Below are 16,130 nucleotides of genomic sequence, written 5' to 3'. Positions count from 1 at the left end.
TCAACGTAATATATTCTCACATATATCACAGGTTGATGAGGTAGCTAGGCATGGGATAATTCCGTCTCGTAACTGTAGATAAAGGCAGCTTACTCGCACTATGACGCTACTTACAATAGCCGAGCGTCATCATTTTTGCACGTCAAGATTGTTAATAACGCCATACAGTTCTATGCACATTCCACGGAACATTGATTTTGACACGATGACTTTGTCTCAAAGCATTACGATTTGCTACTGTTTTTATCAATTATGTGAGGAAAATATTCAAGCATGGGTGTATGTCGTGGACAGAAATATCTCAACCCTCATGAAAGAGTTTGGATGACCAGCATTCAACAGACGTCGTTTTAACCAGCCAAATTCTTACACACGTTTTGAAATATCCCTGTCCACACAACCCTCGTGTAAGAGATTTGCTGATCAGCACTCGGCAAGCCTCCTGTCGACCCGCCAAATTCTTACACTCGAGTTGAGATATCCTTGTCCACACAACCCTGGTGTAAGAGTTTTGCTGACCAGCCAAATCCTTAGAGATGTCCCTGTCGTTCTGTCATGCAAAATTATATTGTTCTCTCGTTCAACTACAATTGATTGTAGCATATTCACAAGTAAGATAAGCAATAAGAATCAGCTTGATGAAATCGTAGATGTGACCATCAAGGCATATGAGGTTATGACAACTATGTGTATTTTGGAGGTAAGCTATTTCTGTGTGAAGTTTGTTGATTAATTTCTCATCGTTGTATCGTCGGCTAAAAAAGGATCATTCTGAACAGATCTTAAGAATCTTTCATTTTCACTTTACCATTATGATTTTTGTTATCAAATATCAATTAAACTGAAGCCATACCCATTGTTCAAATTGACTCTTTATGTCGTTCACTTATGACGTTTTGCAGACAACTAGACCTAGTGTGTCGGTTATTATTCTTTTATTTATATTTAGCGTCACGTTATAACGTAATATATCGCGGTTAACGATCAAACTTCTCTATGAGTGGTTTGACCGAAATATCAAGTTTGTAACACTGAAGACAGCGATTCGCGTGTCAAGGAAAGTCGTGGGTTGAACATTTACATATTAGACAATGCATAGATACTGTATATTGATGGACGGCTTATGTCTACAATATACCAGTAAACCACATATCGAGTAATCTTAGCAATATGTATATGCTGATAAAGTCTTTCAGCGCATTTTGACTTCTAGAATTACCCACCAGTTGACGTTGTTTTTGTTGTTGATGGATGACATCAATATCCCGGTTTGTTGGTTACATAAAGATTAAACCCAAGAAACGTTGGAGAGCCAATATTAATGATGTCCTTGTGAAATATGTAACAGCAGATTGTTTACTTGTACGATTTTATTGACACGGCAACAGGAAGGGCGTTCAAAGAGACAGCATCAGAAAAAAAAAGATAAAATAAGAGAAGATAGAGGAAAGAAGTGGCAAAATCTTTAATTCTACAAAGGGCGGACAGATCTACATATCATATGTTGTCTCGTCAATGACCTCTAGAGGAAATGCATCAACAGACTACAGGCTGACACTCCTACGCAGATGACACCTGCCAACAACGCAATCGGTATAACAAGCATAGTGTGTGGTTCATAAATGTCCCCTGAACAAGGAAAATCGCAGAAACCAACCCCGATCTGATTTGGTTAAGTTTATTATTGTTAATCTTTATATCAACTGCCAAGGGCATTTAAGGAGACATCCCCTGTGTGCGTGATGCATAGTTGAGGTGAATGGAAGAGGTTGGGGATTGGCTTATGATTAATTATAACATCTAACATGGGTCTGTTCCGTGGACAGGGATATCTCAAACCGAGTTTGGCCAGTCAGTACGAGGCTTTCCAAGTGCTGACAAGCCTAACTCTTACACGAGAGTTGAGCTATCTTTGATCTCGAAACAAACTCATGTTTGTTTGTTTTCTCTCACATACTTGCAAGCGAATGTAAGTTTTTATGAAAGTTTTTTACGTGCCATCTGCAAAGCTCAATGAAATGTGCGTCAAATTGAATGACGTTATCACTTACATGGTTGCCAACGTAAAATGATGACGTTATCACTTACATGGTTACTCAACGTAAAATGATGACGTTACATTATTGTGAGCGGGGTCATATAGCGCGTGCCAGCTGTCTTTACTCCCATTCATTTCCAGATCAAGTGCACAATCACTATCATAATGAATAGGAAATCTTATCATTAACATCGCTGTTGTCTAAATATCTATAACATCATTGGACACAATCAGAAGCCGTCAGTAATATAGGTTTATCTGCATTTTAAAGTCAACATGAACACGTATACACTATTTCCGCTGACATTCTATTGAAATAACGGATATATGTTACTTTTCTAACTATTCGAGGACATTCTCTCTGTCAAGGTTCAAATCTATTTAGATATGTACTGTGAATATGACACCAAATGTCTGTAGTAGGATTAGATTTCTGTATTTAACTTGACGTTTTGACCATGTTGATCACTCTTATCATTATTATTTGGACATTATTTAGAGGGACACTCAGACTAAGCTAGCTTAGTACTGAATTGATTCAATGCAATCATAAGATTTTCATACCATATCAGTTCAATTTAATTGTTTCCACACGGCGCACATAAACAGATTCATGTTTGTATGATAAACAGCCTTTATGTAAGAAAAATTGTTTCCACAACCTGTTACATCATTTGTGACACATTCCGAAAAAAAGAATCGACAGTCTTCATTGATGTCATCTGACGTATTCTATTCCGAATGATATTTTCATCCTGCGCACTAAGATTTACAGAAGATATCTGATACCAAAAACATTATCTCAAACAGGAAAACATATTGATTATTCTTCAAAGATTACACAATTCTCCACTGTAGAATACATGAATCATTTCCACCAATAGTTATGACAAATACTTTGTCGTGCACGAAGAGAAGCTTCTGTATAGACGTATGGCTCTTGTATGTGTGACAGAATGCCTGCAAAATAAGAAACGACAACATAAATGCAAGCAACAAAAACATGAAATTATTCACGATTTCCATAGGGTCTCGGTTCTTGGTTGATTTTTACCTAATTTGTCAATGTGTCTATACATTAGACACGTTCAAATCTTGCAAATAAGCGTCTGTCGATAAATTGTACGATAGAGGATTCCAAAGCCGATAGTTTATATCTTTCTTGATTGTCTTTATATTTTCAGATATGTTTCACATGTTTGGTTTGGTTTTGTATGGTTTAACGTCCTTACAACAGACACGGCTATTTTACAATAGAGAGTTACGAAATACTTACAACTCATACACATACTAAGAGGAAAATCAACTAAATGAAGAATGATCCATTCAACTGAAATTTGCTTTTTTTAAGATCGGCTTATTTCAAGATTTCAAGTTACTCATTGCTTATCATTTTCAACATTGGCTTTTTTCGAAACTCGTTGTACATTATTAAATTGAACTATATTTTTAGTTTTCTGATATTTTATTTCATTTGAACTATACATATTTTTCTTCAAATTGAATTAGTCTTATTATTATCAATAAAATAATATTATATTTGTTAGCCTTAATGACAGTGTATGTAAGACGAAATTATTTAACCCCTAAATATACCGATCTTAATGATAATTCAGAAATCTGGAGACAAGGTTACTCGGCATTGATCTTAATAAGTATAATTACCCCTCTCTTGGTGCATGGGTACCGGAAAAGGCTAAGATAACCGTTACTGTCTCCCATAGCGACCAGATTCCCGGCGCTGTTGACGTCTATGCAATTGACATCACTTTCCTGAGCCTGCTTGGACCACCAAAGGCCAAATACATTACTGTCCAGTTTACAGTGGTTTGATGCCCATGGGATTGCCGCGCTATCAAGGTCCTTCACTGCGGTTTGGTCATCGAGACGCCCTTTAAAGAACAATGGTATTGCAAGTTTAGTAGTTTCAATGTCTTATCAACTGCTATGGTAATTTAAGGACGCCAACACCACGTCCCTCCGGGGGGATGCATGTATGTAGTGATTGGAGAGGCTTTTGTAGTTTTGTGATGTGTGAAACATACGCCGATTCTATAGTGTTACCTTACTGAAGCCTACTGTCAACGACACCCAGCAGGACACACCACCCGGTCACATTATACTGACATCGACTTTAATTAACATCGTTAATCAATGTAATCTTATTTCGGTGAACGCAACTAGTATTTTAATATTTTATGATGACCATGAAAGTATAAAAGTGTTCAGTTTATTTCTTATCAAAACATTCCTCATAACACATAGAATTTTAAGTAAATGTAAAATAATACATATTACTGTTATTGCTGGGTTTACTCAAATATAAATGTGTGTTGTAGGATGGTAAATGTTAGAGGGATCATTGATGAAACATGTTTGGGTGTTAATGATTTCCTCTTCATATGAGTATACTATTGAGATGCCAAAATCCGGCCCGTCATTAGATATGATATATTTTCATTCGTTTCAATGATATACCAGGAAGCTTACAATGTTCAATATCTGGTTTTGAAGAACAGCTCTTCACAAGGTAGGATCCGTTCTGTTTTTCACATGAAAAATCTAAACTGCTAACAGGTCCTTTGTGGCCCTTAAAGACAAAAGAACAAAAACAAAAAAGTCTACATCATGCCTCTTCAGCAACATAATATTTCTAAATAAATGAAATACATCAACGTAGACATCAATGTAGATGAGTTTAATAAATCGATATAAACTTGCTTATAATACATTTCAACGGAGACATTATGAAGAAAAAAAGTTTGCAATGTTTTACGTCATACCAACCGCTATAGTCATTTAAAGGCGGAAGAGGAAAGACGCGAATTGTTATGCTTTAAACATGTGACACAAAATGATACGTTTTTGTACATTTTCTTTATCGTGGGTTTTAGGGGTTTAGTTAATTTCATTACTATGACGACTAGGTATGCTTAGGTAGTTGTAATTCTATACACGTGTCTTTTCAACACTGATACTATCATCCAATATACCGGTTACTTTGGAAACCATAGAAAGTCTTTAAAACCAAATACAAAAGGACGACATTTTAAATTAACTCGTAGGGCAAATAACTGACCGAAGACTTAAATGAAACGACGAATGTATGCCTCATACATTGTACAAGACATACAGCAGGTCAATTTTCGATGAGCTTGTCAAACTCTATCAGAAAGCAATAAGTCTATTTCAAAATGTGACGGAAACTTACATTATATTTTCCAACAAATTCCCATGACGATGAGCCATCCTCCTTCTGCTGCAAGGAAAACACGTAGATGCTGTTGTCATGACTGCCGGCTGCAAGATGTTGATAATCTACAGTAAACAAAAATATGGTTATCCTAGAGTTATTACTAGAAACACGACATATGTACCTCCTTCCATATAGTTCTCACTATACAAGTTTAACGCCATGGCAACAGCGATGGGAATATAATGACGGTTGTTAAAGAGAAGAACTGAAGAAACCAAGACTGAAAGAAAAATATTCAATAAATCATTAAGTGAGGGAAGGTACTTTTAGCAACTTCCTGTCTTCAGCGACCTTTTTGTATCCTTCCGATGCAGTGTGCTATATGTTGGACCTGTCTTAAGCAACTCATTGTCTAACACGACTAACGACTTTGTCGTAGCACTTCTGTAAAGGCCATGACAAGAATAAAATGATCTAACGGGAGCATGAACAGGAAGTGAGTGAATTGTGTTTACATAATTGCTAGGGTGCCAGTTTAGCTTTGTGTTCGCTGGTGGTTGTTTGATATGGCGCAGTCACCTCAAAGAAGGATAACACAATTCTTGTCTGTTGTCTTTTCCTCAGATTATAAACCAAACACCTGTACTAAGTGACAACCTGTCTTATGTGACATTTTAACCGCTTCACACAAGACAGGTTTGACTGTATTTTTGGATGCATGTATAATATTATAACATACACATGCTTTGTTATGAGATAGATTATCGGATTCATTCCCGAGGTCGTCACATACCAGATTATATAAGGCGGGTGTCCATGTGCTAGGAACTAAGTTAGACTAAAACACCATACTTAGGGACGGTTTCAATGAATCATGTGGTCAATAAAGACTCCTCTAAAGCGTTTTATTTCACTAAATTAATATTCAGCTAGCTTCATTAGGATAATGGCGTCTTAAATAAGTTAACGATTTTAACGAGATTAAACTTCAGAGACACTAGATAAAGTACGATAAAAAGGGACTAAAATGAGACTTGCCTGGTGAAAAGTTGATGGTGTCGATTCGATCCTTGCATATTTTCTTGTTAAATGCATCCGAGCTGCTCTCTCCTTCTATCTTGATCAGTATTACACTATAAAAAGGCCAACGAAATTTAAAACAGTTGAATAAGAATCATATATCGGAACAGCACACAGGATAGAAAGATTTTGCAAAATTAACATGAAAATACATGTATACTGAAAAGATAATATGTTCTTCTTGGTATATTTAAAAATATATTCAGTGTTATAGTCCACTATCGCCACCTTTGTTTCATTCTACATACGAGCGTGTTGATATCCGTCGTATTCGGCTGTGGTATTTTGTACGTTTTTTTTAGTTAAGAATTGCTTAACGTTCTTACAAATGTATGGTCATTTGAGGACGGCCTACCCTGTATGTGGGATGCATGCATGTGGTGAGTGCGTGTGTGATTTAGGAAACTGAAGTATATTCATGTTTATCATCTTTTGATAACTGCCGGACATACCCAGCCTAGCAGGACACTTTTCCCGATCATAACTGGTTGTACCACTCCTAAAATGCTGAGCGTTAAGCAGGACTAGCAACTACTATTTTGTAGTCTGTTGTATGTCTCAACCAGGGACAGATCCCAAGGCGGTTAAATGAGTATGTCTTTTAAGTTATGTTGGTTCAATAATATAACCATATTATCTTGTAACTATTTATCCGTTATACATTGATCATAATGACCTATCTCTCTGTTTCACCGCATAATAACATAACCCTGACAGACGCGGTGAGATTGGTATTTAAATTATAATATGCTCCTTTGTGTTCCATATTGTTTTGATGCAAGCAGCTTACGAAAGACATAAAATATATGATGACACATTTGAGAGATCGATAACGTGGTGCCAACATATATTTAACTGCATCATACATCTGTTTTGTCACCATATGACTCATCAGTGATGCTAAATCATAAAGTGATCTAAAAAACTAGAGATAATGTCACTAATAAATGAACCAAAACGTGAAAAGCAGGGAAATGTTTACCTCTGGGACTACAAGTATTTATCAGCATATTAGGAGTGGGACGACTAGCTTGCCCGTTGTCAGTATAAAGTGACCGGGTGAGGTATCCTGCTGGGTGTCCTCGGCAGTATACCTCAGTGAGATAGCACTATAAATCGGCAAAAGTTCCGGCCTACCACAAGGAGACTTCACACAAACATATCCCAGCCTCCCACAACTAACATACGCAACCACCACACGCATACATGTCGCTCGCACAGGAGGCCGTCCTTAAATGACCTTAGCTGTTGATAGGAAGTTAAACAAATGAAACCAAACCAAACCTTTAAAACCAAATTGAGAATTAAACACAGTAAAGCCTAAATAAATATATCTGCATCACACAGACGTTTCCAGACTATAAATCAGGAACAATTCGATATGCTATTACGTTAAAATAGAATCAGTGTGGTTCAATGTACGTGGCCCGATCCCCATGTGAGATATAAATGTAGCTATGTCACTTACTGTCCATCTTTAGTCCCCAGGGCGATCAGCTTACCGGACGGATTACTGTCAATACAAAGGAACTGCTGACCCTGTAAAATAAGAGCAATTCATCTGAACGACTCAGATAATTTAATACCAATAATAACGTTCAGAACGGCTGGATTCAGTTACACAAACCTTTCTGAACAATTCTGATATAAAATCGTGATACAATTCAGTAGTATAACTAAGTTGTGGTTTGTTTATATTTCGGATATATACAAGTCTGATGAACTGTGATTTTGAGATGATACTGATTTAAAAAAGGCATGTTTAAAACATCACAGAAATGGACTCGAGATTTAATAGGACCCGCATCAGGCCAAATTATTTTTGTAAGAAGGGTATCTTTTACTAAATTATGAAGGGTCGGCACTTGGTTCACTTAAAAATATTAAAACTAGAACGACTCTTGAATTCAACAATACCACACACCTTACTAATTGGTTCCGTTTAGCAATCAGTTAAATATGCATTAAGTGGTTTTGTTAATGACAAGGATATCAAACACCTATTAAAAGATGTAATGGTACATTTTAAGCTGTTCATGCATAAAGTTTATTCTGACAAACATATTATGTTACAATCCTTTGATAGTCAGCTGTTTCGTACAATTCTATGAGAGTCAGTTCTGTTTCGTACGAATCTTTGACAGCTAGCTCTATTTCGTACGAATCTTTGACAGCTAGTTCTATTTCGTACGAATCTTTGACAGCTAGTTCTGTTTCGTACAATCCTTTTTAACAGTCAGTTCTGTATCGTACAATCATTAACAATGAGTTATTTCGTACAATTCTATGACATTCAGTTCTGTTTCGTACAATTCTATGACTTTCAGTTCTGTTTCGTACAATTCTTTGACAGTTCTGTTTCGTACAATCATGTAACAGTTAGCTTCGTTTTGAACAATTGACATTCAACTCTGTATCATACAATCTTTTGACAGTCAGCTCTGTATCGTACAATCTGTTGACAGTCAGCTCTGTATCGTACAATCTTTTGACAGTCAGCTCTGTATCGTACAATCTTTTGACAGTCAGATCTGTATCGTACAATCTTTTGACAGTCATCTCTTTATAATACAATCTTTTGACACTCAGCTCTGTATCGTACAATCTTTTGACAGTCAGATCTGTATCGTACAATCTTTTGACAGTCAGATCTGTATCGTACAATCTTTTGACAGTCAGATCTGTATCGTACAATCTTTTGACACTCAACTCTGTAGCGTACAATCTTTTGACAGTCAGCTCTGTGTCGTACAATATTTTGACAGTCAGCTCTGTATCGTACAATCTGTTGACAGTCAGCTCTGTATCGTACAATCTTTTGACAGTCAACTCTTTATCGTACAATCTTTTGACACTCAACTCTTTATCGTACAATCTTTTGACAGTCAACTCTGTATCGTACAATCTTTTGACACTCAACTCTTTATCGTACAATCTTTTGACACTCAACTCTTTATCGTACAATCGTTTGACAGTCAGCTCTGTATCGTACAATCTTTTGACAGTCAACTCTTTATCGTACAATCTTTTGACACTCAACTCTTTATCGTACAATCTTTTGACAGTCAACTCTGTATCGTACAATCTTTTGACACTCAACTCTTTATCGTACAATCTTTTGACAGTCAGCGCTGTATCGTACAATCTTTTGACAGTCAGCTCTGTATCGTACAATCTTTTGACAGTCAGCTCTTTATAATACAATCTTTTGACAGTCAGCTCTGTATCGTACAATCTTTTGACAGTCAGCTCTTTATCGTACACTCTTTTGACAGTCAGCTCTGTTTCGTGCAATCTTTTGGCAGTCTTCTCTGTATCATATTATATTTTAAGATTATTTTCTGTATCGTACAAACTTTTGACATTCATCTCTGTTCCGTTTGTTTTGTTTTTGTCTCATATATCGGTCCTGTAATATTATAGAATATAAAGTAACCAATTCCAACTAGGTATCTTAACATTTGAACAAGTCTAAAATCAAATTTTACCAAGAAGTACATTTAAACGTTCATTCAAACATACTTTATTAAGATAACCATAAATGTGTCGGTTTTATTTATATATTTTTTTTAGAACGTTGGCATTTTTCAAAGAACAAGTACATTTGATGTTGCGACGATATTTCATGAGGAAGACTAATGAAATAAAAACGTTATAGAAAGATAAACAAAAACGTCACACCAGCAATTCTTGTTTTCTGTATTACATTACTTCTGTGTGAACGTACGTTACGACAATAACTGTCAATACCGATATAGCCAAGGGAGATATGAGCCTAAATATGTACCTTTAGAACGAGTTTACAGACGGGATCTCGTCTACTGGAGTCAAACCAACAAATAATGCCATCTAACCCAGCTGTGACAAAATCACCTCCAACTTCAGAACGAGGCACACAAGAAATTCCTCGGAGGTCGTCAAAATGGCCCTATAAAATTGAAAGTAAAACACACCTGATGTACCATGATAATTAATTATATATAAAATTCTCATGGGAATTGATGACTTATTGATATATGTCTATTTAAATTAACCATAGCATGTCTGCAATGGAAATGTCAATTCCTGTAAATATTACTGGACGCGTTGGCGTTACTGTCAAAGTTATATTAACATTAGGTATATTCTTTCCATATGTGGTATGATTTGAAGTCCAAGAGATTATATTTCTATCTTACAGGTGTCTAGGGAAACACAAAGGAAGGTATGGTAACAGAAATACAGAATGAAAATAAAATATAAAAAAAAAACAAATCCCGAATGTTAAAATAGGTACAACAAACACTTAAAGTCTCTTCAATTTCAGAAAAAAACAAAACAAAAAAACAAAAAAACAAAAAAACGACAGATTTTGTCTGCATAACAGTCACTTTCATATCAGGAGTTTTGTGTCATTATATTATTATTCTAAGGAAGACTAATGTTGGATGAGAAATGAAAGGAGCTGTAATGAAAAATGATTTTTAAATCCGTGTTATTTTTATCAAATAATATAAGATTCCATGGGTATTTTATCAAAGGCACACATCCATGTGAATTTTGTAAAATTGTATTTTTAGTTGTTGGTCACTTCTGACCGTTTGAATTCAAATGTGTAATACACGTTCATCAGAATCTGCCAGTGCATGATACTACCAAAACACAGCCAACAAACCTGTGTGATCGGTATCGCGTCCAGGGTGACGTCAGTGAGTGGGGACTGTTTACTGGCAGGAAAGAAGGAGGATAACATGGAATTCATGGTAGTTCCGATGAGTAGGGACTCATTATGTATCTGGATCATTCTCACTCCGCCTTCCGACCGAGGAATCTGTCAACATATAGCAGAAGATGCTAACCCTTCAGAATTTTGTTTGCTTGGTTTATTTCGATTAACGTCCTATTAAAAGCCAGAGTCATTTAAAAACGTATCAGGTTTTGGAGGTGGGGGAAAGCCGGAGTACCCGGAGAAAACCACCGGCCTACGGTCAGTACCAGGCAAATGATTCACATGGCTTTCGAACTCAAGACCCAGAGTTGGAGGGAGAGTGATAAAGTCTCTGGACCCCTTAATCACTCGGTCACCGCGGGCCTTTCCGGAACACCTGATCTTATTCTCATTAGACTCTTTTAGGGATCTCCATATCAATCTTTATTTTGTTTATATCTGACACATTAAATTGTCTCGTACTCATTTTTGTACTGAAACTAATATAAAACGTAAAAGTTGGAAATTTAACAGCTGTCCTGTATTGTAAGTAAGGGGCGACTTAATTCAAAATTTCTTCTTTCACATTTTCCTTTTCAAAACATTTTGTTTCTCTCATTGCCTCGCGTTCGTTTATTGGCCGAGAATTCCTCCCTGAGCGGAGGTCGTTAATTTATTTCCCAAGGCCATGCTAACTAGCAAAAACCGTCAATTTGCACAGGTTAATCACTGCCATAGATATTCCGAAATGATACATGTTGCTTTTTGTCCTGATAAGCCGTTAATAATCAGATTAAAATACACCGTTTGCGTGAATAACGTTCAGTGTCTTCCTGAAAATAGTTAAAGAACACGCAAAATTCTACAAAATGTATCCGCGTTATTTATATAAGATTTGACACGTCGAAGTATCCGACTATCGTGTCTAGGTGTGGCATTTCGGTTTGATAATAGTTTACTTAGCCCGTCGGTGCCCTCGTAATTCGCCAACATCGTCTTAGGACTAACTCATTGTGTAAAAAGTACGTCAATCGATACTAATCAAATCTTCCCAATCTTTGGTGGATTTTGATACTTCCTTCTCAAGTTGTTATTTCTTCGTTTACAGCGTCAGAACGCCATATGTATCTTAAGGGATGCTTGAGGGAATTAGTTTTTCATATTAAACCGTTTTTAAATAAGATTGGTTCGTAACTTAAACATCATCTTAATACATTATATCTTTATATATAATGGATTTCAGCGTTTTTTTATCATAGGTACAGAACTTGTATTTGTTACAATACATATTATTTGGAAGACAAAAGTGGAGACCTCCGGAGGTGTTCTAGCAAAACTGGCGGACGCTGTATTTTACAAGGATGCATTTTAATCACTGTTCATTTATATCTAAGTATGAAGGCAGGATATTTCGATCGAAATACGATTCATTCTAAGAATGATTTGAACATGTCAGGTAACGGTAATACCAACGGATTAGTACGTGCAATCTTAACGTGGTGAATTAAATATGACTTCAAAGGTGATCATTTATTTTTTCAAACGCCATCATAATGAGAGGTATTTCCTCCAATTACTATTCCGTTCGGATAATGATGCCTTGCAATCGATATTAAGTCTCGTCTTATCAAAAAAGTTGATTCCAAAAGGTCGTTTCACTCGGATAACATATCAAAAACAATTTTTAATTTCACATATAAGGGAAATCCAACTGCTGCTGCTGTTAATAATCCACTCAAATTTGAAACGTTGAACTGAGTCACTGGCTTTTAAACGCCTTAACCTCGCACAGGGAGGCAGTAATTCCTGACAAGATTAACCTATAATGCATTTGATGCATTGCATGAACTTAAAAAATATCATCTTCTTTGTTACCCAATGTAAAACTGCATGAATTAAAGAAAATTCGGTGGATTGGCCAAAACAGACCTTTATTGTCCCTTCTCCGTTAGTACATTTAAGATTGGTGTATATACCTGCAACGATCCTGATTGATCCATATTCTTGTTCCAAGTCCAACAGTAAACCATTCCGTCTCGGCCTCCGGAAAGTAAAAGTCCCTTGGAAGAAAGCAGTGTGAAAACGGGCCCCTGAAAAGTGGAAATTAAATACAATTAGTGATAAATACATTAACTCATTTACTGAAAATGTGGTTATTTCCGCGGAGATTTATTTTCCAAATTTAAAAGTAAACTATACGCATGGGGTTATTTCAGCAGGGTTTCAATTTCACGATTTCGGTGGTTAAACTATTCGCGTTTCTTTAACGTCCAATCAACAGCTAAGGTGAGTGCGTATGTGTGTTTTGGGAGAAGTGTTGTTCCGAGGTGTGTGGTAAGACGAACCCTAACCGAGTTTGTTTTTTTCTTGTGGAAGCTGAAAAACGGACAGGTATCTGCCTTCTTGGTTGTGTCTTTGAGCAAGACATTTTATCCCCCCCCCCCCCCCCCCCCCCCGAATTATTAAGTATCAATACATGGCCATTTTTCATTTTAAAGTGTTTGTTGATGTACCAATATAAATATATTTGCATTTTTACATTCTTCGTTTGTTTGATCTTTTTTCCGTTAAGCACGTTATTGTCCGACATTTTCGCCCATAATGACCTCTGAGGTGTTGATGGGCCGTTAACAATAGATAAATGAATAACCTACTAGACGACCAAAACAAAAGACCTATGTTTCTATAAATAACATACGTTAAGTATCTGTGTATATTGTAAACCGCGCCAATATTCCAATGAATAAACCACTTGAAGACATTATCTTAATTCCCAAAAATGAAAGTTCTAATGTTATGGCTGATATGACATACACCACTAGAACTAAAAAGTTAAAAGGTTTCATTCTGAAAATCACTCGTAGCAAATAACGGATAAAAAAAAACAGCTTACTTTCTCTTTAAGTTCTATTGCATATTAACAATTAAATAAAAGCGATATACAAATTGTACTAAATAAATATTTCACGCAGGGAAATGTGAACGTGTCCACGAGTATGTCTGGAATCAGAACAGACAATCATGAGAATTCAGATATATGCCGTTTTTTAATCCCTTACAAAAAATACTTACGTCGTGGGCATGTTTGATGAAATTGGTGATTTTGTTCCCTCCGTCGCCCCAGACGTAGATCGTGCCGTTAGAATCGCCTGTTATAAGATCTCCTTTGTCGTTATGAGTAAGACAGATGATAAATCTGGCCCGAAGATATGTCTGCAATTATAGAAAATATACCAATGGCCTTCAAGTATTATCAATGCTGATATAATTCTTGGATGTCTTCTTTAATTGACAATAGCAGTAGAGTAAACCACCTCCAATTCGATCTGGACACTTCAAAACAATATCTTATTGCAAATATAATAGGTATGGTATTATGATATGCGTTTAGTTTAAGTTTTTTTCCCAGCAGTATGAATGTGAAAATGAAAATCAATGCATGGTCCTAATACTTTTCCTCTGAATGGATTGGTACATCTTTTTGAAATGATGCGTTGTTTTTTTTTTCTGTGCCGCCCCTGTGAGAAAGGTTATTGGTTTTGTTCTCTATGCCATTGTCTTTTAAATAAATACTAGCTGCTGTGTTTTAAGTTCAGTTTTTTTTGTGACGGTGACGACTGATTCGTCCGTTTGACATTCCGTTGTGATGGTACTACAACAACCGCACGCGACCTCATCACACGTTGATTCTCAAACCGACAATTTTGTGTTAATACATGCTAGACGTAGAGCCAAATCCGCACGTATCAATAATAGTTTTATTTTCAACGTTGTGAAACAATAACTGTAGCATATTACTCAAGGTAGGTAACCCCTTATGTTAATATTTCTTTCAGTGTCGTGGTTTATAAATACGTCACATTTCATTAATATACAAACATTTGAAGATTGGATGATATGTCTGTCACTTATGTCGTCACAAAAAAATTTGAACAACATAGGAAAGACCTGAAATGGTAGATATGGAAAACCAAAATGTCTTCTTAATTTACAAAACGCATGCAGTCAACAATGTAGGCGTTCTAGGAATTAAGTACGTTTTGAATATGTATCCTGGCTAAAAGAAGCAATATAAAAAGTAGAAGCTTTTATATTTTATATTACTCACGAATTACGACGTTAGTTGCAGCTAAATATATTAGGTATTGACCAAGCAATTACCATCTATATATATTGTTCATGGTTATTGATATTCAAGATATCTAACTCACAATTTCAATGATTCTCATTACGCTCAAAAAGCCATTGCATTCCTTTTCGATTCTACCGCACATTTAGCAAACTGTGATTCTGATCGAATGAGTTAACAACAATAGTGATGCCTGTACGATAATATAAGCCTGATTACTACACAGAAGGTCAAGCTAAGTACTGCTGTATATAGACTATAATCAGGAATGAATATCTTGTGACAGACACACTGGTGACCAAACCGGATTAGTCGTGTCAGTAAAACGAACAGGAAACCACACAGTTCAATATCCTGTATATCTGATATAACTGGAGAGCAAAAACAATATTTCAATGTCTTTATTACGGTGTCATATTTGAACTTGTCTCTTTAAAATTACCTATACCAGATTATAAGGCATGATAATGTGACCCTGCTTGTAGACAAGCTCCCTGAACATCATTACAAAGGTAATATACAGACATCATTCAGATAGCACAGGAAGAAACAAGAGGCCAAATGGACGTATATTGGTCGTTCTGCGATTTCTGTTTTTATTTTCCCATTTGGATTTGCTTGAAGCCAAATGCATTGATTTTTTTAAACAGTAGGTTTCGCGTTTGAAAAGATAAAATTAAGTTGACAAACCTAACCTTTGATAATAAATCCTAATTTCTTGTCTCGGCGTCTGTGCCCTTAAGACTTTTATACAGTATAAAGTTCATCACCCAATTACTCTTCAAAGCCAAACCAGAATAATTCATCTGTTCAGGAGATGAAGATTTAGTCTCACTTTTTGTCTTGCCTTTCTGGCCCTAGGAAGGTAAGACTGTGGAATTACAAAATCATACATAAGTACTTGAACTATTATTTTCACTTCTACCCAAACTGAACCCTCTCCTTTGCTGCAAGGGAAGCCAGTCCCTTTAATAAGTTCGTTATTACTTTGCAATATCAA

At 36.1% G+C, this 16,130-nt stretch overlaps 1 protein-coding gene across 1 annotated transcript in view; it reads right to left on the bottom strand.

Moving 5' to 3' along the window:
• Positions 1–2,599: 2,599 nt before the first annotated feature.
• Positions 2,600–16,130, bottom strand: part of LOC117315913 (echinoderm microtubule-associated protein-like 2) — a 33,765-nt gene continuing 20,234 nt past the window's right edge. The window contains exons 16-25 of the mRNA XM_033870335.1: positions 14,074–14,214; positions 12,978–13,091; positions 10,969–11,124; positions 10,102–10,242; positions 7,783–7,853; positions 6,273–6,367; positions 5,250–5,356; positions 4,529–4,628; positions 3,704–3,930; positions 2,600–2,998 (exon numbers count right to left, since the gene is read on the bottom strand). Coding sequence (XP_033726226.1) covers positions 2,876–2,998; positions 3,704–3,930; positions 4,529–4,628; positions 5,250–5,356; positions 6,273–6,367; positions 7,783–7,853; positions 10,102–10,242; positions 10,969–11,124; positions 12,978–13,091; positions 14,074–14,214 — 1,275 coding nt within the window. The 3' untranslated portion in view covers positions 2,600–2,875. The remainder of the gene's footprint in view (positions 2,999–3,703; positions 3,931–4,528; positions 4,629–5,249; positions 5,357–6,272; positions 6,368–7,782; positions 7,854–10,101; positions 10,243–10,968; positions 11,125–12,977; positions 13,092–14,073; positions 14,215–16,130) is intronic.

Source organism: Pecten maximus, chromosome 17 (assembly GCF_902652985.1).
Source record: "Pecten maximus chromosome 17, xPecMax1.1, whole genome shotgun sequence".
In the NCBI taxonomy this organism is placed as follows: domain Eukaryota; kingdom Metazoa; phylum Mollusca; class Bivalvia; order Pectinida; family Pectinidae; genus Pecten; species Pecten maximus.
This window is presented reverse-complemented; position numbering and strand designations above follow the sequence as displayed.